Raw genomic sequence first — 25,182 nt, 5'->3', positions numbered from 1 at the left:
TTTAAGATCAGAGAATTTCTTCTGCGACCCGAACGCCTCAGGAGCCATGTCCCGTCCACTGCTGTCAAGCTGTCGCTTTGGGGACACGCCTGGAGAACGTCTGGTGTCTTAATGGGATCCAATAACTTTCTCTCCAACTTCTCCTCATTTACGTTACAATTCGAGCTGACGTGGGACTGACCATCTTTCTGACCCGCAACGTCATTTCCACGGGTTTTCTTTGAGTTGCTGGTAAGCGCATAAAAACAGTCTGTGTGGCCGAGAAACTTTGCTACCTCCACTGCCGAGTTACCAACTTTATTCTGTCGGTCTATTTGAAGCCCCAGTCTCTTGAAGGCTCTCACCAAGAACGAAATGACCGGTGAGTGACCAGCCACTGCCGCGTACATCAGCGCAGTGTTCCCCCACGCGTCAACGATCTCTGGATCTGCGTTGTTTCTAACCAAAATCTTCACCGCGTCAAGGTAACCTTTTTCACATGCGTAACTGAGCGCGGTGCGGCCGCTCTCGTCTTGACAATTGACGCTGGCGCCCCTATGGAGAAGCATCTCTATGAATTTGGACCTGGTCTGACATTCGGGTAGCAGAACAGATGAGATGAGAGGGGTCCTCGCGCCCTCCGTTTTGGAGTCGATGATTTTCCCATCCAGTGCGTCGAGAATGAACCTCGCCAAGTGGACCTTATCGTTCGACATGGCCTCGAGGAGGATTCTGGTGCCTGTTTGGCCGCTGGACTTATCCGGAAGTTTCAACATGATGACTTAATTGATAGAATAACGGTTTTATGTATGTTAGACACGAAGCAGTATCTGTTCAGGAGCAGGTTTGATGTAACCTCTCTCCCAACCTGATGCACACCGCAAAAAAACATACCGCCCCTCAAAGCTGTTTTATAGTCACGAAAAGCCATGGAGTTGCCAGGACAACGCTAACATCATTATCATACTTTTTCAGTTTTCTAATGGAATCACTAATAGCCTAATTGTGATAAGGTGCTTCAGAGGCTGCACCGCCTGTTTGTGTGTAGGGGTCTGGGGGACTGTGAATTCATTTAGCTCTTATTGAATGTGATTATTGCAACTGGAACAGAACAGAAGCTTACAGCTCATGCCTGTCAGGGTTCATTGCAGTCGAAATTCTGTATCATATTGTAGAAAAACTGATGAAACTAACACTGTAAAAGGGTGACATTTTTTGTCAGTGTTACAGTTGAAGTCAGAAGTTTACATACACTTAGGTTGGAGTCATTAAAACTCGTTTTTCAACCACTTCACAAATTTCTTGTTGACAAACTATAGTTTTGACACGTAGGTAAGGACATCTACTTCGTGCATGACACAAGTCATTTTTCCAACAATTGTTTACAGACAGATTATTTCACTTATAATTCACTGTATCACAATTCCAGTGGGTCAGAAGTTTACATACACTAAGTTGACTGTGCCTTTAAACAGGTTGGAAAATTCCAGAAAATGATGTCATGGCTTTAGAAGCTTCTGATAGGCTAAATTACATAATTTGAGTGAATTGGAGGTGTACCTGTGGATGTATTTCAAGGCCTACCTCCAAACTCAGTGCCTCTTTGCTTCACATCATGGGAAAATCAAAAGAAATCAGACAAGATTTGTAGACCTCCACAAGTCTGGTTCATCTTGGGAGCAATTTCGAAACGCCCGAAGGTACCACGTTCATCTGTACAAACAATAGTACGCAAGTATAAACACCTTGGGACCACGCAGCCGTCATACCGCTCAGGAAGGAGACGCGTTCTGTCTCCTAGAGATGAACGTACTTTGGTGCGAAAAGTGCAAATCAATCCCAGAACAACAGCAAAGGACCTTGTGAAGATGCTGGAGGAAACAGGTACAAAAGTATCTATATCTACAGTAAAACGAGTCCTATATCAACATAACCACAAAGTCCGCTCAGCAAGGAAGAAGCCACTGCTCCAAAACCGCCATAAAAAAAACAGACTACGGTTTGCAACTGCACATGGGGACAAAGATTGTAGTTTTTGGAGAAATGTCCTCTGGTCTGATGAAACAAAAATAGACAACTATTTAGCCGTAATGACCATCGTTATGTTTGGAGGAAAATGGGGGAGGCTTGCAAGCCGAAGAACACCATCCCAACCGTGAAGCACGGGGGTGGCAGCATCATGTTGTGGGGGTCCTTTGCTGCAGGAGGGACTGGTGCACTTCACAAAATAGATGGCAACATGAGGCAGGAAAATTATGTGGATATATTGAAGCAACATCTCAAGACATCAGTCAGGAAGTTAAAGCTTGGTCGCAAATGGGTCTTCCAAATGGACAATGACCCCAAGCATACTTCCAAAGTTGTGGCAAAATGGCTTAAGGACAACAAAGTCAAGGTATTGGAGTGGCCATCACAAAGCCCTGACCTCAATCCTATAGAAAATGTGTGGGCAGAACTGAAAAAGTGTGTGTGAGCAAGGAGGCTTACAAACCTGAATCAGTTACACCATCTCTGTCAGGAGGAATGGGCCAAAATCCACCCAACTTATTGTGGGAAGCTTGTGGAAGGCTACCCGAAATGTTTGACCCAAGTTAAACAATTTAAAGGCAATGCTACCAAATACTAATTGAGTGTATGTAAACTTCTGACCCACTGGGAATGTGATGAAAGTAATAAAAGCTGAAATAAATAATTCTCTCTACTATTATTCTGACATTTCACATTCTTAAAATAAAGTGGTGATCCTAACTGACCTAAGACAGGGAATTTTTACTAGGATTAAATGTCAGGAATTGTGAAAAACTGATGTTAAATGAGTTTGGCTAAGGTGTACGTAAACTTACGACTTCAACTGTATTTCCTCATAGTTGCTGGTTGAAAATACAATCTACAAAGGACCTTCTAACAAGAAGGTTTGCATGGGCGGGAGATTCAGCTTTCCATGGTGACATCACACTGCGGTAAATAGGTTAACAGACCAATAACAAAGTGAGTTCCAAACCTCTCTGCCAAACAACTAGTTTTCAGTTTCCCTCTCCCCACTCAGACCAATCACAGACAGTCCAACAACATTTTAGCTTGAGAAATAGTTTATTTTGCTAAAAGCTATTTTTGACAATTTTAATGGAAATCTATTATTACAGTAATAATTGTTACCCAGAAATGATTTGATATTGATATACAGTACCAGTCAAAAGTTTGGACACACCTACTCGACTTCACAGAAAAAAACAGAATGAAATAATTCAAATAATTGAACCGACATCGGCCAATTAGTTGTTTAAAAATTATTAACTGAAATGTCAGTTAATCACAGCACCAAGGATATCACAATGATAACTACAGTACCAGTCACATGTTTGGACACGCTGTCACGTAAAGATGGGACCAAGGCGCAGCGGGAATGTGTAAACTCATCTTCTTATTTATTTAGAAGAAAACGAAACAAAACACTTGAATCAAAACAACGACGAAGAAACAGTCCTGTGAGGCACACAGCTACACAATACGGAACAACCTCTTTACTGGTCAGGATGTGACAGTACCCCCCCCCCCCCCCCCCCCCCCCAAAGGTGCAGACCCCGGATGCACCTCAAACAAAAAAACACAAAAATAAACACAAAAATAAACCCCAAAACAAAAATAATCCCAAACTAAAGGGAGGGAAGGGAGGGTGGCCAACGTCACCGACGGTTCTTGTGCTACACCCCCACTCCCCAATCCAATCTGACTCTGCAGGCTTCGGACTGTGGGCCGTCTCTGCAGGCTCCGGACTGTGGGCCGTCTCTGCAGGCTTCGGACTGTGGGCCGTCTCTGCAGGCTCCGGACTGTGGGCCGTCTCTGCAGGCTCCGGACTGTGGGACATCGCTGGAAGCTCTAGACGAGGAACTGTCGTCGGAAGCTCTGGACGGGGTACTGTCGTTGGAAGCTCTGGACGGGGACTGCGCACTGAAGGCCTGATGCGTGGGGCTGGCTTTGGAGGCGCCAGACTATTTTCATGCACCACAGGGCTAGTGCGAGGAGCAGGAGCAGGACGTACTGGACTGGGCTGACGCACTGAAGGCCTGGTGCGTGGGGCTGGTACTGGAGGTACCAGACTGCAGACACGCACCCCAAGGCTAGTGCAAGGAGTGGGAACAGGACGTACTGGACTGGGCTGATGCACTGGAGGCCTGGTGCGTGGTGCTGGCTTTAGAGGTGCCAGACTGGAGACACGCACCTCAAGGCTAGTGCGAGGAGCAGGAACTGGATACACCGGGCCATGAACAAGCACTAGAGGTCTAGAGCGCACAGCCTGTACAACCCGTCCTGGCTGGGTGGTAACAATAGCCCTGCACGGGCGGAGTGCTGACGATTCATCTTCAGTTGTAATAATTTCATAAAGCAAGAACCAATAATTTTTTTTGTTTGTTTTACCATTTTACAACATTATATCACTGTTTACATTCACAGAGATATTCCTGGGAGTTTCACACTGTGAAAAAGGAAACAGAGTTCTTATACTTTTGAACACTCCACCTGCTGACTGAAATCTGCAAATACATGTCCATTTTAGTAAATTAGTCTGAATTCAAGGCCTGTACAGAGTTTGGTGGCAAAAATTAAAGGTGCTTGTGGCAGCGAGAGGAAGAACAAACACAATTATCCTGACTTAAACCACCAGAAAATAAGGAAAAAAGTGGATAAATTCTACCTGTTCATCTTTGTTCGGTGCAGGCAAGTACACTAGCAAAGACCCCCCCCCCCCAAAATGGTTGACACAACATTATTCAGATGTACTGTAAATAAACAACCAACAGGCTAGCAAATAAAGAGCCAGGAGTACAGGTTCCATTTTACACCTGGATAGTTTATTGGTACACATACTATAAAACAGTATTAAAGGAGTAGGGCAACAACAGTATTTTCATTGCTAGAAGCTCGACAGTACAATATAAATACAAAAACACTAACATGATGATCCGTACGTTGACAAGCTAAAAAGAGGATATACAAATCGAAAAGGAAATCAAAAGTGAAATGATTCTGCAAAAATAATCTGCTTTGTCAACAAACTAGAGAGCTAAAGTTACAGTCACACATACCAGAAACATTCAACTAGTGCAAAAGCTCTAACAAACACAACATAGTCTTAAACTACACACTATATTTCATATATTATATATATATATATATTATTTGTATATTTATTTATATACTTTTATATAAATAACCCCTTATTTTGGGATTTATCATTTGTAAAATAATTTAAATGTCCTAGCAGACATTGAGAGGCCCATTTGAAAGCAATGGAATACATTTAAAAGCACTTTTTTTTTAAACGTGTAATTCTGTACTAGATATGTGGTGAGAGCATTCATTTGTTTATAGTGTGAGGTGCTAGAGAGAGAGAGAGAGTGCGAGAAAGAGGATTTGAAACAGAAAAGAAGAAAGAAACAGTAAGAAAGGAACCCAGTGGTTGATAATTGTCTTCCCCAGAAACCAACAAAAACACACTATTCCCCAGCCCTTGATTGACCAGGGTCACCAGTGAACACATTTTGGTTATTACCTACATACATTCCAATATATATAATATTCTCTGTAGGCCATCTGGGTGAACAACAGCAGAAACAAAGTTTAAAAGAAGCGTTGTTGTCACTTAGGGTGTATGTATTGTCTGTTTTGGTCGATCTTTGTGAGTGCAATGCTATGCAGTATGAACACCTGACCACATAGTTGTCTGTCTGTGTATAGTATGTGCACACAAACTACAGTACCCATGATTTCTTTATAACAACAATCACACAATGCATCTCTCTAACTAAAACGTTCGCCTGTCCATCATCTATGGAACGCCGTTTGGGTCTTTGCGTGTCAAAAAATATACACGTCAAATAACACTATTTGACCTTTTCAAATAAGCTTGTTGACCAATCGTGACCTGAATATTACTGATACGTATGCTATGATGCTGGTAAACTTGTCTCGCGCACCTACAGTGCTGGTCATAAAACAAAGCTGGCTAGCTCATGGATGCAAACAATGTTCTTCCCCAAAAACATAGCAAAACGACATAATCTGTTTCAGTAGGTATATAGTTAGCTAGCTAACTATATAGCTAGGTGTCATCATCTTAAATAACCCTAATTTATAAGACAGTTCTTATTTGATTAATGGTGGTTGGACCCATCTGTGAAGCTAGCCACAATAAGGATTAGCCACAATAGTGGACTTTGCGGTTAGCCTTCCAAATAAAAGTATGTAATTGACAGTGATGCAAATTAATACAAATAGTAGAATGATGCCATAATTGAATAGATCATGGTAAACGAGGTTGGAATGTTATATAAAATCAACAAAAGAGAATCATTTGTTAATTTGACACCCAGAGAACATTAGCATCGTAGCTCTTATTGTGGGACTCTGAAACAACTGTGAATTGAGCCACATTTATTGTCAACCTATGTGTGTTGGACACTATTCCAGAAGAAAAACAATACTGCGTGGATGTTTTGGAGTCTGATAACTCTGACGAGGTCATTAGGAAAAAATATCTTGGGTATTGAGTAGACTGATACCTCATTGATCCCCAATCCGTAGGTAAAGCTGTACAATGCAATATGAATGTCAATGCACCCAATAGGCTGACTGGGGAGATGATTTCACAGTCACAGTCCCAAGCTACAATGCTAATATTTGCATAAACTCTTCACAGTAGTGTTCTGTGGGTGTCATAGAGTAGACATATACCCCATTTCATTACTTCACATTCCAACCTTGTTTATTAACATTATCTAGTCTAAATATGGCATGATTCCACACATTGTAACCTTCTGCATCATGTTCAGAGGTACTTTTATTTTGAAGGCAAACCGCAATAAAAATATTGTGCCTAATCCTGATTATGGCTAGTTTCACAACATATAACCCGGTCCCGTCGAGCCTCACTAGCCAGATGAAGCTAGCTGGCTGCTTATACCGTTATCTTTGGGTAACAGGGTTAAGTAGCTGGCTAGCTATTTCTTTTCATGAACTGAAGTTCAATTTCAATAGGCAAACAACAAGTGGCTACCTAGCTAATACTTACTCACACGGATTCCGAAATCCTTTCTAAGAATAAGGAAAATGACTGCAGTTTCTACTTGTCATTGTTTTCAGGCTGGTAGTATTGGTGCTAGCTAGCTACCAAGCTAAAGCTAGCTAACTACCCCAGAAGTTGCGGTCCAACACAACATTCTACAATTAAACTGTGTTATTTGACACGCAAAGACCCAAACGGCGTTCCATAGTCATACGCTATGAAAGTGTCGCGGCAAGTAGCATTGTAGTTTTAGAACTTTTGAAAGCTGTTGGAATGGTCTTCAATGGGCAAATACGTAGCGCAATGGTCTTCAATGGGCAAATACGTAGCGCAATGGTCTTCAATGGGCAAATACGTAGCGCAATGGTCTTCAATGGGCAAATACGTAGCGCAATGGTCTTCAATGGGCAAATACGTAGCGCAATGGTCTTCAATGGGCAAATACGTAGCGCAATGGTCTTCAATGGGCAAATACGTAGCGCAATGGTCTTCAATGGGCAAATATGTAGCGCAATGGTCTTCAATGGGCAAATACGTAGCGCAATGGTCTTCAATGGGCAAATACGTAGCGCAATGGTCTTCAATGGGCAAATACGTAGCGCAATGGTCTTCAATGGGCAAATACGTAGCGCAATGGTCTTCAATGGGCAAATACGTAGCGCAATGGTCTTCAATGGGCAAATACGTAGCGCAATGGTCTTCAATGGGCAAATATGTAGCGCAATGGTCTTCAATGGGCAAATACGTAGCGCAATGGTCTTCAGTGCGAAAACTTAATAAATGGGATCTGGCAGAAGTAAATTCATCCAAAAACAAGACAACATTTTGAAATATATCTTAAATGACTGCGTTTTCCTGAATTTGATGATATACTCGTAAAGCCCATTCAAAGGATTAGGGGACTGACCCCGGAAGTATGACGTAATGCTGCGTCACTTTCATACCGTATTGCAGGTAGAAGTTAAACTACCCATAACCACAGATCTAAAATCAGATAACCCTACCCCCAAATCTAACCTTGACCATAAATGGGATGAAATTATATCTGACCCCAGACCAGAGGTTAGGGGCAACTTCATCTAACTCCACTGTGTCATCATGGCTGAGACCGAGAGCTATCAACCTCTGGTAAATCTATCCCTGCTGTCTCTAAAATCCAGAAACAACAACAACAAACTAGTACTCAAGGGTCTACAGATGTAGGATCTTAATTTGATCACCCTGTTGCAGGAGACATTTCGTGCAATGCAGGAAATGTAAAACGTGTAGTGTATTTGAAGTTTAGAAAAGCTTCTGAAGTTTGTAATTTCCACTTTGAAATTTCAGACTTGATTTTCCCTTACGAAAAATGTTGTCAATCCCTACAAAAATGACCATTAATTATAATCCATATTTTCTGTTGCTGCAGGATTATTTAACTGCTGTAGTAAACTGGCTCACATTAAGATTCTACATCTGTATGAAAACTCATTGTACTGTATGTATTGTTGAAAATTGATTTGCATTAGAGTTTATGAACAAGATGACTATATATATACAGTACCAGTCAAACGTTTGGACACACCTACTCATTCAAGGGTTTTTCTTTATTTTTTACTATTTTCTACATTGTAGAATAAGAGTGAAGACATCAAAACTATGAAACAACACATATGGAATCTTGTAGTAACCAAAAAAAGTGTTAAACAAATCCAAATATATTTTATATTTGAGATTCTTCAAATAGCCACCCTTTGCCTTGACAGCTCTGCACAGTCTTGGCATTCTCTCAACCAGCTTCACCTGGAATGCTTTTCCAACAGTCTTGAAGGAGTTCCCACATATGCTGAGCACTTGTTGGCTGCTTTTCCTTCACTCTGCGGTCCGACTTATCCCAAACCATCTCAATTGGGTTGAGGTCGGGTGATTGTGGAAAATAAAGAATAACTCTGGAATGAATAGCTGTGTCCAAACGTTTGACATGTAGTGTATATACAGTGCATATGGAAAGTATTCAGACCCCTTGACTTTTCCACATTTTGTTACGTTACAGCCCTATTCTAAAATTGATTAAATCGTTTTCCCCCCTCATCAGTCTACACACAATACCCCATAATGACAAAGAAAAAACAAGTTTATTAAAAAAAAAAAAGTAATATTAAAAAGAAAAAGTATTCAGACCCTTAACTCAGTACTTTGTTGAATCACCTTTGGCAGCGATTACAGCCTCGAGGCTTCTTGGGTATGACGCTACAAGCTTGGCACACCTGTATTTCGGGAGTTTCTCCCATTCTTCTCTGCAGATCCTCTCAAGCTCTGTCAGGTTGGATGGGGAGCATCGCTGCACAGCTATTTTCAGGTCTCTCCAGAGATGTTCGATCGGGTTCAAGTCCGGGCTCTGGCTGGGCCACTCAAGGACATTCAGATACTTGTCCTGTAGCCACTCCTGCGTTGTCTTGGCTGTGTGCTTAGCGTTTTTGTCCTGTTGGAAGGTGAACCTTTACCTCAGCCTGAAGTCCTGTGTGCTCTGGAGCATGTTTTCATCAAGAATCTCTCTGTACTTTGCTCCGTTCATCTTTCCCTCGATCCTGACTAGTCTCCCAGTCCCTGCCGCTGAAAAACATCCCCACAGCATGATGCTGCCACCACCATGCTTCACAGTAGGGATGGTGCCAGGTTTTCTACAGTGGTGACGCTTGGAATTCAGGCCAAAGAGTTCAATCTTGGTTTCATCAGACCAGAGAATCTTGCTTCTCATGGCCTTTTGGCAAACTCCAAGTGGGCTGTCATGTGACTTTTACAGAGGAGTGGCTTCCGCCTGGCAACTCTACCATAAAGGCCTGATCGGTGGAGTGCTGCATACATGGTTGTCCTTCTGGAAGGTTCTCCCATATCCACAAAGGAACTCTAGAGCTCTGTCAGAGTGACCATCATGTTCTTGGTCACCTCCCTGACCAAGGCCCTTCTCTCCCGATTGTTCAGTTTGGCCAGGCGGCCAGCTCTAGGAAGTCTTGGTGGTTCTAAACTTCTTCTATTTAAGAATGATGGAGGCCACTGTGTTATTGGGGACCTTCAATGCTGCAGACATGTTTTGGTACCCTTCCCCAGATCTGTGCCTCGACACAATCCTGTCTTGGAGCTCTACGGACAATTCCTTGAACCTCATGGCTTGGTTTTCACTCTGACGTGCCCTGTCAACTGTGGGACCTTATATAGACAGGTGTGTGCCTTTCCAAATCATGTCCAATCAATTGAATTTACCACAGGTGGACGCCAATGAAGTTGTAGAAACATCTCAAGGATGATCAATGGAAACAAGATGAGATCAATTTCAAGTGCCATAGCAAAGGGTCTGAATACTTATGTAAATATGGTATTTGTTTTTTATTTTTAATACATTTAAAAAATATTTAAAAAAAAACGTTTTTTGGCTTTGTCATTTTTTATTTAATCCATTTTAGAATAAGGCTGTAACGTAACAAAATGTGGAAAAAGGGAAGGGGTCTGAATACTTTCCGAATGCACTGTATATGTATATAAATATATATCTCCATGTCAAAATGAAGGTAAAATAAAAAATACAATAAAAATGATTGTCCTCTTTATGCCATTTGACACATACAATACATGAACTGGTTATTTCTGAAGCTAACACGGTGTCGTACAAGACAGGCCAGTGAAAGAACACTGGTCTACACATCCACACTCCCTATATACACTTCTGTCGGTGTGAAAGAATCAAAATCAGTCTCTGGTTTAGCCTTTTGTATTTTTTTTTTTAGTTGAGAAAAATTCGTAGATATCCCTTGATAAAACTAAACTATGCGTGAGGGACAAGTTGCAGTGTTTAGGACTACCTGACGTTGGGCATAGTTTTCTCCGAACAGCGCTCATCTGATGTTTTGTCCTTTTTCAGTTTACATTCATATCAAAACAGAGAAATCTAACACTTGGGTTATGATAGCCTACCACGTTATGCCTACCACATATAAAGTGCTCAGGACATTACTTCAACTCTTGTGTAGCATACAGCATAATGTACATATTAATACATAACTAATACAGCCGTATTATCCCCCTCCATATTCTGGTCCTGTTATTGATACCTGGTACCATTAAAAATACAAAATAAAAGTATTAAAAGAGTTTGAACAGAAAGCATGATCTGTTACGTCCGGCTTAAGCCGTCATGACAACCGAAAGAACAGACGTGATAACGATTTTGTGTATGTGTATCAGTGTCTTTGTTTATGTGCACAGTGACTATTGATATCTGCAAACATTGCTTCCACTAAAAACATTAAAAAGATGGATGGAGGTTTATAAAAAGCGGACCCGGGTGTAGTAGAGTGGTGGAGAGATGGAACGGTGTGTCTCTCAATGTTTTGGATGTCCCACCCACCTTCCAACAGCATTCGCTCATCTTACTGTCAATCACCGGTCTGCACCAGTGGCTCCACAGCACAGGGGAGTTGGAGGGGGGACTGACTGTGTGTGGGTGTGGTTCATTGCTGAGGGAGATTTAGAGGGATAGAGGATATGACCTATGACAATATTGCCGGGTGAGGGAATGAAACCGGGGATCTAGGGGGTGTCTGTAGTGGGGTGTGTGAGCGTTTCTGGGTCTCTGCATCAGTTGTTTGAGGGAGCATTCGGTGTCTGTGTGGGTGTTTGTGTTTGTCTTAGGTGTTGGTGGGGGTGTTCAGACCACTGTGGGTGTGGCTGGTCTGGGCAGAGTGTGTGTGGCTGGTCTGGGCAGAGTGTGTGTGGCTGGTCTGGGCAGAGTGTGTGTGGCTGGTCTGGGCAGAGTGTGTGTGGCTGGTCTGGGCAGAGTGTGTGTGGCTGGTCTGGGCAGAGTGTGTGTGGCTGGTCTGGGCAGAGTGTGTGTGGCTGGTCTGGGCAGAGTGTGTGTGGCTGGTCTGGGCAGAGTGTGTGTGGCTGGTCTGGGCAGAGTGTGTGTGGCTGGTCTGGGCAGAGTGTGTGTGGCTGGTCTGGGCAGAGTGTGTGTGGCTGGTCTGGGCAGAGTGTGTGTGGCTGGTCTGGGCAGAGTGTGTGTGGTTGGTCTGGGCAGAGTGTGTGTGGCTGGTCTGGGCAGAGTGTGTGTGGCTGGTCTGGGCAGAGTGTGTGTATCTGGTCTGGGCAGAGTGTGTGTGGCTGGTCTGGGCAGAGTATGTGTGGCTGGTCTGGGCAGAGTGTGTGTGGCTGGTCTGGGCAGAGTGTGTGTGGCTGGTCTGGGCAGAGTGTGTGTGGTTGGTCTGGGCAGAGTGTGTATGGCTGGTCTGGGCAGAGTGTGTGTGGCTGGTCTGGGCAGAGTGTGTGTATCTGGTCTGGGCAGAGTGTGTGTGGCTGGTCTGGGCAGAGTATGTGTGGCTGGTCTGGGCAGAGTATGTGTGGCTGGTCTGGGCAGAGTGTGTGTATCTGGTCTGGGCAGAGTGTGTGTGTCTGGTCTGGGCAGAGTGTGTGTGGCTGGTCTGGGCAGAGTGTGTGTGGCTGGTCTGGGCAGAGTGTGTGTGGCTGGTCTGGGCAGAGTGTGTGTGGCTGGTCTGGGCAGAGTGTGTGTGGCTGGTCTGGGCAGAGTGTGTGTGGCTGGTCTGGGCAGAGTGTGTGTGGCTGGTCTGGGCAGAGTGTGTGTGGCTGGTCTGGGCAGAGTGTGTGTGGCTGGTCTGGGCAGAGTGTGTGTGTCTGTCCCAGTTGGTGGGAGTGGTTAAACCACTGTGGCTGGTCTGGGCAGTGTATATGTGTGTGTGTGTGTGTGTGTCTCAGTTGGTGGGAGTGGTTAAACCACTGTGGCTGGTCTGCGGTCCATCTCCTCCTCCAGCTTCACCATCTGCTGGATGTCTTTGGCCTAGAGGGAACCAACAACCACACTGTTACACAAACGGTGCACACACACACACCTCCCTATGCAAGAATCCACACACACTTCCACCAGAGACATAATTCTACTGCAGCAGTACAGCCATTTATTGATTTGAACTACAGTAACAGTACAACTACCTAAACTATGCCATCCCAAACTAACTACCCCATCCTGTCCCAGTGTTGCAGCATACTGTCACATGATATCCAGGTGTCAGGAAGACTCTCAGTGAAACAGCAGTAGAGGGTCTCCTGGGTCCTTGTAATACTCCCATGACTCATCATAATGATCAATGACTCGTGTAGACAGGACTGACCGCTGACACCCTGAGTGCTGCATATTAAAAGGTCGCCATGTGGTTTCATAACACAAAGTCTTGGATGGAAGCGCCTACCTTGACACTCTTTATTGGCATGATGTGATTTCAAAAGCTGTGGTGCAAAAACAAGCAAATCATAGGGATGAGAAAAAACATACATGTGACATACATGTACTGGCTGTGAAAAATGATGACGAACAATACAACTATGGTTTGTGTGGTAATCTGATCCTTGATCAGCGGTTAGCTACCTGCTCATTGAACTTGTCCAGTTTCTCTAGCTGTTCTTTCTGAGACTTCTCCAGCGTCTCCATCTCCTTCTGGTGCTTCATAGCCAACTAGCGATGGAGCAAGGGATAGAGGACAAAGACAGAGAGAGGACAAAGATAGAGGGAGGAGAAATATGGAGGAGAAAGACGGAGAGAGGACAAAGATGGAGGGAGGAGAAAGAGTCATTTAATATAACACCAAATGTATCAGCTAAGCAAACCATTTCAAGGTTAAGGCACTAGTTGATTCACCTCAACAGCATCACAGCACTAGAATTAGTAGAAGATAGAACACCAACCCTTTTCCTTTCTTCCAGGAACTTTTTGGTGTTGCTGCTGTTCAACTCTCTAACTCTCCTGTGAAGAGAATGAGAAGGAAGAGATTCTAAGATTATACGAGTACAGACACAGTTTAAGGGGTGTTCATAGGGGACCTAAATACTGTAGTCTACACCGAGTATACCAAACATTAACAACACCTTTCTAGTATTGAGGTACACCCCCCATTCTGCCCTCAGAACAGCCTAAATTCATCAGGGCATGGACTCTACAAGGTGTCGAAAGAGTTCCATAGGGATGCTGGCCCATTTTGACTCCAATGCTTTCCACAGTTGTGTCAAGTTGGCTGGATGTCCTTTGGGCGGTGGACCATTCTTAATTCACTGGGAACTGTGTAACGTGAAAAACTCAGCAGCGTTGCGGTTCTTGACACAAACTGGTGTGCCTGACACTTAAATATTTTGTCTTGCCCATTCATCCTCTGAATGGCACACATACACAATCCATGTCTCAATTGTCTCAAGGCTTAAAAATCCTTCTTTAACCTGTCTCCTCCCCTTCATCTACACTGATTGAAGTGGATTTAACAAGTGACATCAATAAGGGATCATAGCTTTCACCTGGATTCACCTGGCCAGTCTATGTCATGAAAAGTGTTCATAATGTTTTGGATAGTCAGGGTATATACATCCTGACATAACCCATGTTCTCCATGCAGTCAAAGTCAGTTGGTGATTAGCGAGCGGGCAGTGTGACCCACCTCTCCCGCTCTGCCTTGTTTTTGATGGTCTTGTCCTGGCTGATGGCCTTGCTGTTCTCCATGGACGTCTTGGCCTGGTTGGCCCGCATCTCCTTGCTCTGCCTGAGAGGGGAGGGGACAAAAAAACAGCCTGGTAAGAAACCTCATCAAGTACACATATAGCTGGAAGGACAAACCCACAGCTCACAGTAGCCAAGCTGGTTAGACTGTATCTGTTGTCCTATGGACCTCATTCAGAGACATCAGAACTATAGCACACGTCATGTCCCAAGGAAGAACTCTGGATTTTCAGTTTGAGCTGTAGGGTCAGTTGTTTTGTCAGTTCCTCTTTAAGTTTGAGCTGTAGGGTCTACTCCATGGCTCTCCAACCCTGCTTCTGGAGAGCTACCCTCCTGTAGCTTTTCTGGAGAGCTACCCTCCTGTAGCTTTTCTGGAGAGCTACCCTCCTGTAGCTTTTCTGGAGAGCTACCCTCCTGTAGCTTTTCTGGAGAGCTACCCTCCTGTAGCTTTTCTGGAGAGCTACCCTCCTGTAGCTTTTCTGGAGAGCTACCCTCCTGTAGCTTTTCTGGAGAGCTACCCTCCAGCTTGGTCCAACCTAGGTGAAAACCTAAAGGAGGGTATCTTTCCAGGAACAGGGTTGGAGAGCCCTGACCTAGTGTATGTGTGTGCATCTCTCTCTCTCACCGTTCGTGAATCAGTTTGAGCGATAAAGTCTGTTGTTCCTGGACTCCACTCAGTAGTTTCTTGAGCTGTTCACACTGCTGGACCACGTGGATGTCCTTCATATCCTGCTCTACACTGCTGTGGGAGTTGATCATCTCTGACCACTCCTTAGTGTGCTGGGCTGTAATGTCCTTCACCTGAAGGGCACAGGATACACAATATTACATTATATTATCTCTGACCACTCCTTAGTGTGCTGGGCTGTAATGTCCTTCACCTGAAGGGCACAGGATACACAATATTACATTATATTATCTCTGACCACTCCTTAGTGTGCTGGGCTGTAATGTCCTTCACCTGAAGGGCACAGGATACACAATATTACATTATATTATCTCTGACCACTCCTTAGTGTGCTGGGCTGTAATGTCCTTCACCTGAAGGGCACAGGATACACAATATTACATTATATTATCTCTGACCACTCCTTAGTGTGCTGGGCTGTAATGTCCTTCACCTGAAGGGCACAGGATACACAATATTACATTATATTATCTCTGACCACTCCTTAGTGTGCTGGGCTGTAATGTCCTTCACCTGAAGGGCACAGGATACACAATATTACATTATATTATCTCTGACCACTCCTTAGTGTGCTGGGCTGTAATGTCCTTCACCTGAAGGGCACAGGATACACAATATTACATTATATTATCTCTGACCACTCCTTAGTGTGCTGGGCTGTAATGTCCTTCACCTGAAGGGCACAGGATACACAATATTACATTATATTATCTCTGACCACTCCTTAGTGTGCTGGGCTGTAATGTCCTTCACCTGAAGGGCACAGGATACACAATATTACATTATATTATCTCTGACCACTCCTTAGTGTGCTGTGATTTGTTGTTCTTCACCTGAAGGGCACATCATACACACTATACACTTAAACACAAAACACTATATTACTGACCACTCCTTAATGTGCTGAGCTGCTGTAATGTTATTCAACTAATCACTGCAGGTGCAGGAGTCCCCGTTTTTACTCTTAGAATTCAGTTCGACAAAGACAATCTTTCTGATGACAGAGGGGAGGTGACTGTGAACTGAAGGTTACCTTAGCTTTGTGGTCAGTGTTCAGTTTCTCCACTTTACTCTCAGTCTCCTTCTTCAGCTCCACGCAGTTGTTTTCTCTGTGGGGCGACAGAAGGGTATTTCTTAGCTAGGTGGAGAGAGGAACGAACATTCATTTTATACACCCAATGGCTGTGTCCAGATGCCAGGTATACGATAATACATGTTTATGTTCAATGTTTATTTCAACATGTCATAATTGATTGATTGACTAATTGCTTGAATGATTGATCTACATGTCCTGATATTTACCCTCGTTTCTTGATGGCTTTCTCCAGCAGTTTGTCCTGTGTCAGCTTCTCCTTGTCGTGCTGAGAAATCATCTTGTCCACCTGGGTGCAGTGGCACTTCTGCATGATGGTGCGGTCCTGAAACAGAACACAACATGTTACTAAGGATATCAGGTCACAGTGAGATACTATTGCAGAGATAGAGACAGCTTAAGATGTATTTTATTTTACCTTTATTTAACTAGGCAAGTCAGTTAAGAACAAATTCTTATTTTCAATGACGGCCTAGGAACAGTGGGTTAACTGCCTTGTTCAGGGGCAGAACGACAGATTTGTCGACCTTGTCAGCTCGGGGATTCGGTTACAAGTCCAACGCTCTAACCACTAGGCTACGCTGCCACCCCAAGATAGCTTGGTTCAACCTTTCTTAAACAAGTCATTTACCATTACAGCCAGACCATATGGCTGAGAACTTACACTAACAAAACATTAGTGGAAATGGTTAAACCCCTGGCTAGTGGGCACATCTGTTCAAAAACATCAGTCTGACTGTCATAACTGTTATGCAACAGGAAAAGAGTGCAGGAGGTTACAATGGTCAACCCTACAAGAGATCCTCTTTAGTATACAAACAGGTTGTTACGTAAGAAGGCATTTCATAAGGACATGGTGTTAGTGACTGAAGTCTAGCTACTGTGTGTGTGTGTGTGCTTGCGTGTATGCATGTGTGTGTGTGTGTGTGTGGGGGGGGGGGGGGGGGTCATCTTAGCAAGTCTAATTTCTGTCTGTCCACTCTCTGGTGAGATCAAAGACAAACACCTTAGGTTACAGGATGCACTCAAGAGTGGGTGTGTGTGTTTGTGTGTGTGGGCGGGGGTCAGACAACACTGAATGATGAAAGGAGAGACCTCTATCCCTCTTTTGTCTTCTCCATCTCTTTATCGCGATCAGTGTGTGGACATCAGGATGAATGATCTGTACTGTGTTAGCTCTGGGACCTGTACGAGCAGTCTAAAACATCAACCTACCTTTGCGTGCTTCTTCTTTAAAAAGTTCAGCTCTTTCTGCTGCTTTTTAATCAGTTTAAGGTACGTCTGGCGAGAGGAAAGACAGATTACTGAAAACAGATTTAATTCACTAATCAAAGGACAGCAAGCTCAAAGACCCTAGACAACGCCTGTTTGAGGAATTTCAGTGCTGCACCAACCCTCTGTTTGTTCTACAGGAAACATCTGACTGATGTTAAATATTATTCATACTGATAAATAAACAAATGATATAAAAACATGATCATTTTGTATGATGTTGGTGAATACATTTACCAGATAATAAAGTTATAGTAGGGAAGGGAACTAGGAAACTGTTAAGGTTCTGGTTAGGAGTAAACTAGATGGTAGGGGTCAGATACAGGGTCAGCGGGGTCAGCAGGATATAGGTGGTAGGGGTCAGATATCAGGGGTCAGTAGTATCAGCAGGATATAGATGGTAGGGGTCAGATATCAGGGGTCAGTAGTATCAGCAGGATATAGGTGGTAGGGGTCAGATATTAGGGGTCAGTAGTATCAGCAGGATATAGGTGGTAGGGGTCAGATATCAGGGGTCAGTAGTACCAGCAGGATATAGGTGGTAGGGGTCAGATATCAGGGGTCAGTATTATCAGCAGGATATAGATGGTAGGGGTCAGATATCAGGGGTCAGCAGTATCAGCAGGATATAGGTGGTAGGGGTCAGATATTAGGGGTCAGCAGTATCAGCAGGATATAGATGGTAGGGGTCAGATATCAGGGGTCAGCAGTATATAGATGGTAGGGGTCAGATATCAGGGGTCAGCAGTATATAGATGGTAGGGATCAGATTGTAGGGGTCAGTAGTATCAGCAGGATATAGGTGTTAGGGGTCAGATATCAGGGGTCAGATATCAGGGGTCAGCAGTATATAGGTGGTAGGGGTCAGCAGTATCAGCAGGATATAGGTGGTAGGGGTCAGATATCAGGGGTCAGATATCAGTGGTCAGTAGTATCAGCAGGATATAGGTGGTAGGGGTCAGATATCAGGGGTCAGCAGTATCAGCAGGATATAGATGGTAGGGGTCAGATATCAGGGGTCAGGAGTATCAGCAGGATATAGGTGGTAGGGGTCAGATATCAGGGGTCAGCAGTATCAGCAGGATATAGGTGGTAGGGGTCAGATATTAGGGGTCAGCAGTATCAGCAGGATATAGATGGTAGGGGTCAGATATCAGGGGTCAGCAGTATATAGATGGTAGGGGTCAGATATCAGGGGTCAGCAGTATATAGATGGTAGGGATCAGATTGTAGGGGTCAGTAGTATCAGCAGGATATAGGTGTTAGGGGTCAGATATCAGGGGTCAGATATCAGGGGTCAGCAGTATATAGGTGGTAGGGGTCAGCAGTATCAGCAGGATATAGGTGGTAGGGGTCAGATATCAGGGGTCAGATATCAGTGGTCAGTAGTATCAGCAGGATATAGGTGGTAGGGGTCAGATATCAGGGGTCAGCAGTATCAGCAGGATATAGATGGTAGGGGTCAGATATCAGGGGTCAGGAGTATCAGCAGGATATAGGTGGTAGGGGTCAGATATCAGGGGTCAGGAGTATCAGCAGGATATAGGTGGTAGGGGTCAGATATCAGGGGTCAGATATCAGGGGTCAGTAGTATCAGCAGGATATAGGTGGTAGGGGTCAGATATCAGGGGTCAGTAGTATCAGCAGGATATAGATGGTAGGGGTCAGATATCAGGGGTCAGGAGTATCAGCAGGATATAGGTGGTAGGGGTCAGATATCAGGGGTCAGATATCAGGGGTCAGTAGTATCAGCAGGATATAGATGGTTAGGGGTCAGATATCAGGGGTCAGCAGTATCTGCAGGATATAGATGGTAGGGGTCAGATATTAGGGGTCAGTAGTATCAGCAGGATATAGGTGGTAGGGGTCAGATATCAGGGGTCAGATATCAGGGGTCAGTAGTATCAGCAGGATATAGATGGTAGGGGTCAGATATCAGGGGTCAGCAGTATCAGCAGGATATAGATGGTAGGGGTCAGATATTAGGGGTCAGTAGTATCAGCAGGATATAGGTTGTAGGGGTCAGATATTAGGGGCCAGTAGTAACAAGCAGGGTAAAGGTAACCTATGCCTCACCTTCATCTGTTTCAAGTCATCAATATTCACATGAGGCACCAGTGCATTTATATCTACAAAGACAGAAATGGAAAAACAGCTCAATTGTGTCAATGTGAGTGAGGTGTGTGATGTACTGTAGAGGTCTAGACCAGCTCCGAGCTGGTCTGTGTGTGTTTGTGTGTGTGTGTGTGTGTGTGTGTGTGTGTATGTGTGTGTGTGTGTCGTACCCTTCTTGGTCTCAGTGGTGTTGTTCTGGGCAGAAGTAGAAGACTGAGCCGGGTCTGAGCTGGTCTGTGGCGTCAAGTTGGTCTTCACGTTGGCGTTTACCTTCCCTTTCTTGTCGTTCTTCGAACTCTCGTTTGGCACATCTGCTATGTCGCTCTGGAGAGAGGGAGAGGAGGAGAGAAAAGAGAAAGAGAGAGACAGAGAAAGAGAGAGAGGGAGACAGGAGGGCGTTTCAGGTCTATGGACAGAAATCTTTCTCACGCACTTTTCAATCAATACTGCATTTGCATATAGATGGAAGGATAGTGATATTTTGTATTTTCTCCTACCCATCCCAAAGCACATTTTATTACCCAGGGACAAAACATGTGCTATCTAGAACATAAAACAGTTCTTAAGCTGTCACCATAGGAGAACTCTGAAGAACCCAAAATGGTTCTACCTAGAACCAAAAAGGGGACAGCCGAAGAACCCTTTTGGAACCCTTTTTTCGAAGAGTGTAGATAGCTACTAAGACTACTAAACCAGTAGCCAAAGCAACTCATCTTCAACCTTATCCTATACTGTGATGAGAACAACACAACCACACACACACTACATACACTCACACCCACAAACACACTCACACACACACACTCTTGAAATACGCTGCTGCTACTCTGTTTATTATCTACCCTGATTGCCTAGTCACCTTTACCTCTACCTACATGGACATATTACCTCAATTTCCTCATACCCCTGCACATTGACTCAGTCCCGGTACTCTTTGTATATTGCCTCGTTATTGTTATTTTATTGTGTTACTATTTCCTTTTATTATTGAACATTATTCAAAAAATAAAGGTTTAAGTCTACATTGTTGGGAATGGGCTCGTAAGTAAGCATTTCACAGTAAAGTCTACACCTGCTGTATTCGGCGAATGTGACAAATAACATTTTATTTGATTGATTTGATATACACTCAGTTTCCAGTTTATTAGGTACACCCATCTAGTACAGGGTCGGACCCCCCAGCAGTGGTGTAAAGTACTTAAGTATAAATAGTTTAAAGTACTACTTTAGTTGTTTTTTGGGGTATCTGTATTTTACTTTACTATTTACATTTTTGACAACTTTTACTTTACTACATTCCTAAAGAAAATAATGTACTTTTTACTCCATACATTTTTTTCTCTGACACCCAAAAGTAGTTGTTGCATTTTGAATACTTAGCAGGACAAAAAATTGTTAAATTCACACACTTATCAAGAGAACATCCCTGGTCATCCCTACTGCCTCTGATCTGGCAGACTCACTAAACACAAATGTTTTGTTTGTAAACTATGTCTGAGTGTTGGAGTGTGCCCTTGGCTATCCGTAAACATAAAAAACAAGAAAAGTGTGCAGTCTGGTTTGCTTGAAAAAGTAATTTTTTATTATTTGTACTTTTAGTTTTGATACTTAAGTATATTTAAAACCAAATACTTTTAGACTTTTACTAAATTAGTATTTTACTGGGTGACTTCCATTTTTACCTGAGTAATTTTTTAGTCAAGTATGACAATTGGGGACTTTTTCCACCACTGCCCCCCAGTAGCCATGAAGGTATGCCCCTGGTCAGCAACAATGTTCAGATAAGCTGTGGCGTTCAATCGTTGCTTGGTATCAAGGGACCTAACGTGTGCCAGGAAAGCATTCCCCACACCATTACACCACCACCACTATTACACCACCACCACTAGACTGTACCGTTGACACCAAGCAGGATGGGGCCATGGACTCCTGCTGCTAACACCAAATCCTGACTCTGCCATCAGCATGACACAACAGGAGCCAGGATTCATCGGACCAGGCAGTGTTTTCCCAGTCCTCAACTCTCCAGTGTTGGTGATGGCGTGCCCACTGGAACCGTTTCTTCTTGTTTTTAGCTGATAGGAGAGGAACCCGGTGTGGTCGTCTGCTGCAATAGCCCATCTGTGACAAGGACCGATGAGTTGTGTGTTCCGAGATGCTGTTCTGCACACCACTGTTGTACAGCGCCGTTATTTGCCTGTTTGTTAGCTAGCACGATTCTTGCCATTTTCCTTCGACCTCATCAACAAGCTATTTTTGCCCACAGGACCGCCGCTGACTGGATGTTGAAAAGCCCAGCAGGTCGGCTGGTTCTGAGATACTGGATCCAGCGCACCTGGCACCAATGATCATACCACGCTCAAAGTCACTTAGGTCACTTGTTTTGACCATTCTAACATTCAATCAAACAGTAACTGAATGCCTCAATGCCTGTCTGCCTGCTTCATATAGCAAGCCATGGCCACGTGACTCACTGTCTGTAGAAGCAAATCATTTTCCTACCTAATAAACTGAGTACTGTATACACTACCGGTCAAAAGTTTTAGAATACCTACTCATTCAAGGGTTTTTCTTGATTTTGACTATTTTCTACATTGTAGAATAATAGTGAAGACATAAAAACTATGAAATAACACATATGGAATCATGTAGTAACCAAAAAAAGTGTAAAACAAATCAAAATATATTTCATATTTTAGATTCTTCAAAGTAGCCACCCTTTGCCTTGATAACAGCTTTGCACACTCTTGGCATTCTCTCAACCAGCTTCATGAGGTAATCACCTGGAATGCATTTCAATGAACAGGTGTGCCTTCTTAAAAGTTAATTTGTGGAATTTCTTTCCTTCTTAACCTCTCTGGGCTAGGTGGCACCAAATCGTCCCACCTACGTAACAGCCAGTTGAATCCTGTGGCGCGATTTTCAAATACCTCAGAAATGCTATTACTTCAATTTCTCAAACATATGACTATTTTACAGCTATTTAAAGACAAGACTCTCGTTAATCTAACCACACTGTCCGATTTCAAAAAGGCTTTACAACGAAAGCAAAACATTAGATTATGTCAGCAGAGTACCCAGCCAGAAATAATCAGACACCCATTTTTCAAGCAAGCATATAATGTCACATAAACCCAAACCACAGCTAAATGCAGCACTAACCTTTGATGATCTTCATCAGATGACAACCCTAGGACATTATGTTATACAATACATGCATGTTTTGTTCAATCAAGTTCATATTTACATCAAAAAACAGCTTTTCACATTAGCATGTGACGTTCAGAACTAGCATACCCCCCGCAAACTTCCGGGGAATTTACTAATAATTTACTAAATTACTCACGATAAACGTTCACAAAAAGCATAACAATTATTTTAAGAATTATAGATACAGAACTCCTCTATGCACTCGATATGTCCGATTTTAAAATAGCTTTTTGGTGAAAGCACAGTTTGCAATATTCTAAGTACATAGCCCAGCCATCACGGGCTAGCTATTTAGACACCCACCAAGTTTAGCCCTGACCAAAGTCAGATTTACTATTACAAAAGTTTGATTACCTTTGATGTTCTTCGTCAGAATGCACTTCCAGGACTTCTACTTCAATAACAAATGTTGGTTTGGTCCCAAATAATCCATCTGTCACGAATCCCACCGAAGGTGGCTCCCCTGCCTGCTTGGGCGGCGCTCGGCGGTCGTCGTCACCGACCTACTAGCCGCCGCTGATGCCTTTTTCCTTTTCGTTTGGTATGTCTTATTGTTTGCACCTGTTCCTCATTTGTCTTTTGATTTTGGTTATTTAAGCCTGGTTAGCCCGCCCAGTTTTGTGCGGGATTATTTAGCGTCAGGTTGTGTTTTTGTATTAGGATGTGCTGGCGATCTACTGCTGTTATATTTTATGCATGCTGTGCACCTGTTCTGGGCACGTTGCATTTTTTCCACGCCGTTTGTGTTGGCGTCGATCGTGTTGTTTTTTTTTATTTAAATAAACACAAAGTTCCTTACCTCTGCTCTCTGCGCCTGACTCCTACCACCACTCCTAGCAACATCTGACACCATCGTTATATCCAAATAGCGGCGTTTTGTTCGTGCGTTCCAGACACTATCCGAAATGGTAAATCAGGGTTTCGAGCATGGCGCATTTCGTGACAAAAAAAATCTTAATATTCCATTACCGTACTTCGAAGCATGTCAACCGCTGTTTAAAATCAATTTTTATGCAATTTATCTCGTAAAAAAGGGATAATATTCCGACCGGGAATCTGCAATTAGGTAAACAGAGGAAAAAAAAGAAAGACGGGGGCGACCAGTGCACGCGCCTAAGCCCACTGTCCCTTGATCGGCCACTTGAAAAAGGCGATAATGTGTTTCAGCCTGGGGCTGGAATGACGACATTCAGCTTTTTCCCGGGCTCTGAGAGCCTATGGGAGCCGTGGGAAGTGTCACGTTACCGCAGAGATCCTTTGTTTTCGAAAGAGATGTCAAAGAAAGCCAATAAATGGTCAGACAGGCCACTTCCTGTAAAGGAATCTCTCAGGTTTTTGCCTGCCATATGAGTTCTGTTATACTCACAGACACCATTCAAACAGTTTTAGAAACTTTAGGGTGTTTTCTATCCATATCTAGTAAGTATATGCATATTCTAGTTACTGGGTAGGAGTAGTAACCAGATTAAATCGGGTAAGTTTTTTATCCGGCAGTGTAAATACTGCCCCCTAGCCCTAAGAGGTGTTAATGTGTTTGAGCCAATCAGTTGTGTTGTGACAAGGTAGGGGTGGTATACAGAAGATAGCCCTATTTGGTAAAAGACCAAGGCCATATTATGGCAAGAACAGCTCAAATAAGAAAAGAGAAATGACAGTCCATCATTACTTTAAGACATGAAGGTCAGTCAATATGGAACATTTCAAGAACTTTTAAAGTTTATTCAAGTGCAGTCGCGAAAAGCACTATGATGAAACTGGCTCTCATGAGAACCGCCACAGGAAAGGAAGACCCAGAGTTACCTCTGCTGCAGAGGATAAGTTCATTGGAGTTACCAGCCTCAGACATTGCAGCCCAAATAAATGCTTCACAGAGTTCAAGTTACAGACATGTCAACATCAACTGTTCAGAAGAGGCTGTGTGAAACAGGCCTTCATGGTCTAATTGCTGCAAAGAAACCTCTACTAAAGGACACCAATAATAAGAAGAGACTTGCTTGGGCCAAGAAACATGAGCAATGGACATAAGACAGGTGGAAATTTGTCCTTTGGTCTGATGAGTCCATATTGGAGATTTTTGGTTCCAACTGCCGTTTCTTTGTGAGACGCGGTGTGGTGGAACGGATAATCTCCTCATGTGTATTTCCCACCGTAAAGCATGGAGGAGGAGGTGTTATGGTGTAAGGGTGCTTTGCTGTTGACACTGTCTGTTATTTATTTAAAATTCAAGGCACACTTAA

At 43.5% G+C, this 25,182-nt stretch overlaps 1 protein-coding gene across 5 annotated transcripts in view; it reads right to left on the bottom strand.

Moving 5' to 3' along the window:
* Positions 1 to 4,807: 4,807 nt before the first annotated feature.
* The window catches only part of LOC106608040 (1-phosphatidylinositol 4,5-bisphosphate phosphodiesterase beta-4), a 178,789-nt gene continuing 158,414 nt past the window's right edge, over positions 4,808 to 25,182 (bottom strand). For 2 of the 5 annotated variants that reach the window (XM_082976989.1, XM_082976991.1), the window contains 11 exons: positions 19,906 to 20,059; positions 19,697 to 19,749; positions 17,564 to 17,629; positions 16,558 to 16,673; positions 16,289 to 16,364; positions 15,193 to 15,368; positions 14,509 to 14,610; positions 13,769 to 13,826; positions 13,452 to 13,538; positions 13,276 to 13,312; positions 4,808 to 12,866 (listed from right to left, as the gene is read on the bottom strand). In XM_082976989.1, coding sequence (XP_082833115.1) covers positions 12,781 to 12,866; positions 13,276 to 13,312; positions 13,452 to 13,538; positions 13,769 to 13,826; positions 14,509 to 14,610; positions 15,193 to 15,368; positions 16,289 to 16,364; positions 16,558 to 16,673; positions 17,564 to 17,629; positions 19,697 to 19,749; positions 19,906 to 20,059 — 1,011 coding nt within the window. In that variant the 3' untranslated portion in view covers positions 4,808 to 12,780. Of the gene's footprint in view, positions 12,867 to 13,275; positions 13,313 to 13,451; positions 13,539 to 13,768; positions 13,827 to 14,508; positions 14,611 to 15,192; positions 15,369 to 15,810; positions 16,009 to 16,288; positions 16,394 to 16,557; positions 16,674 to 17,563; positions 17,630 to 19,696; positions 19,750 to 19,905; positions 20,060 to 25,182 lie in introns of those variants that run through there. The other 3 variants (XM_082976990.1, XM_045720995.2, XR_006770320.2) reach the window with 3 other exon arrangements.

This window comes from Salmo salar, chromosome 06, assembly GCF_965601325.2.
Source record: "Salmo salar chromosome 06, fSalSal1, whole genome shotgun sequence".
NCBI classification, from domain to species: Eukaryota; Metazoa; Chordata; class Actinopteri; order Salmoniformes; family Salmonidae; genus Salmo; species Salmo salar.
Note: the sequence above shows the minus strand (reverse complement) of the source record. Positions and strands in the feature narration are given on the sequence as shown.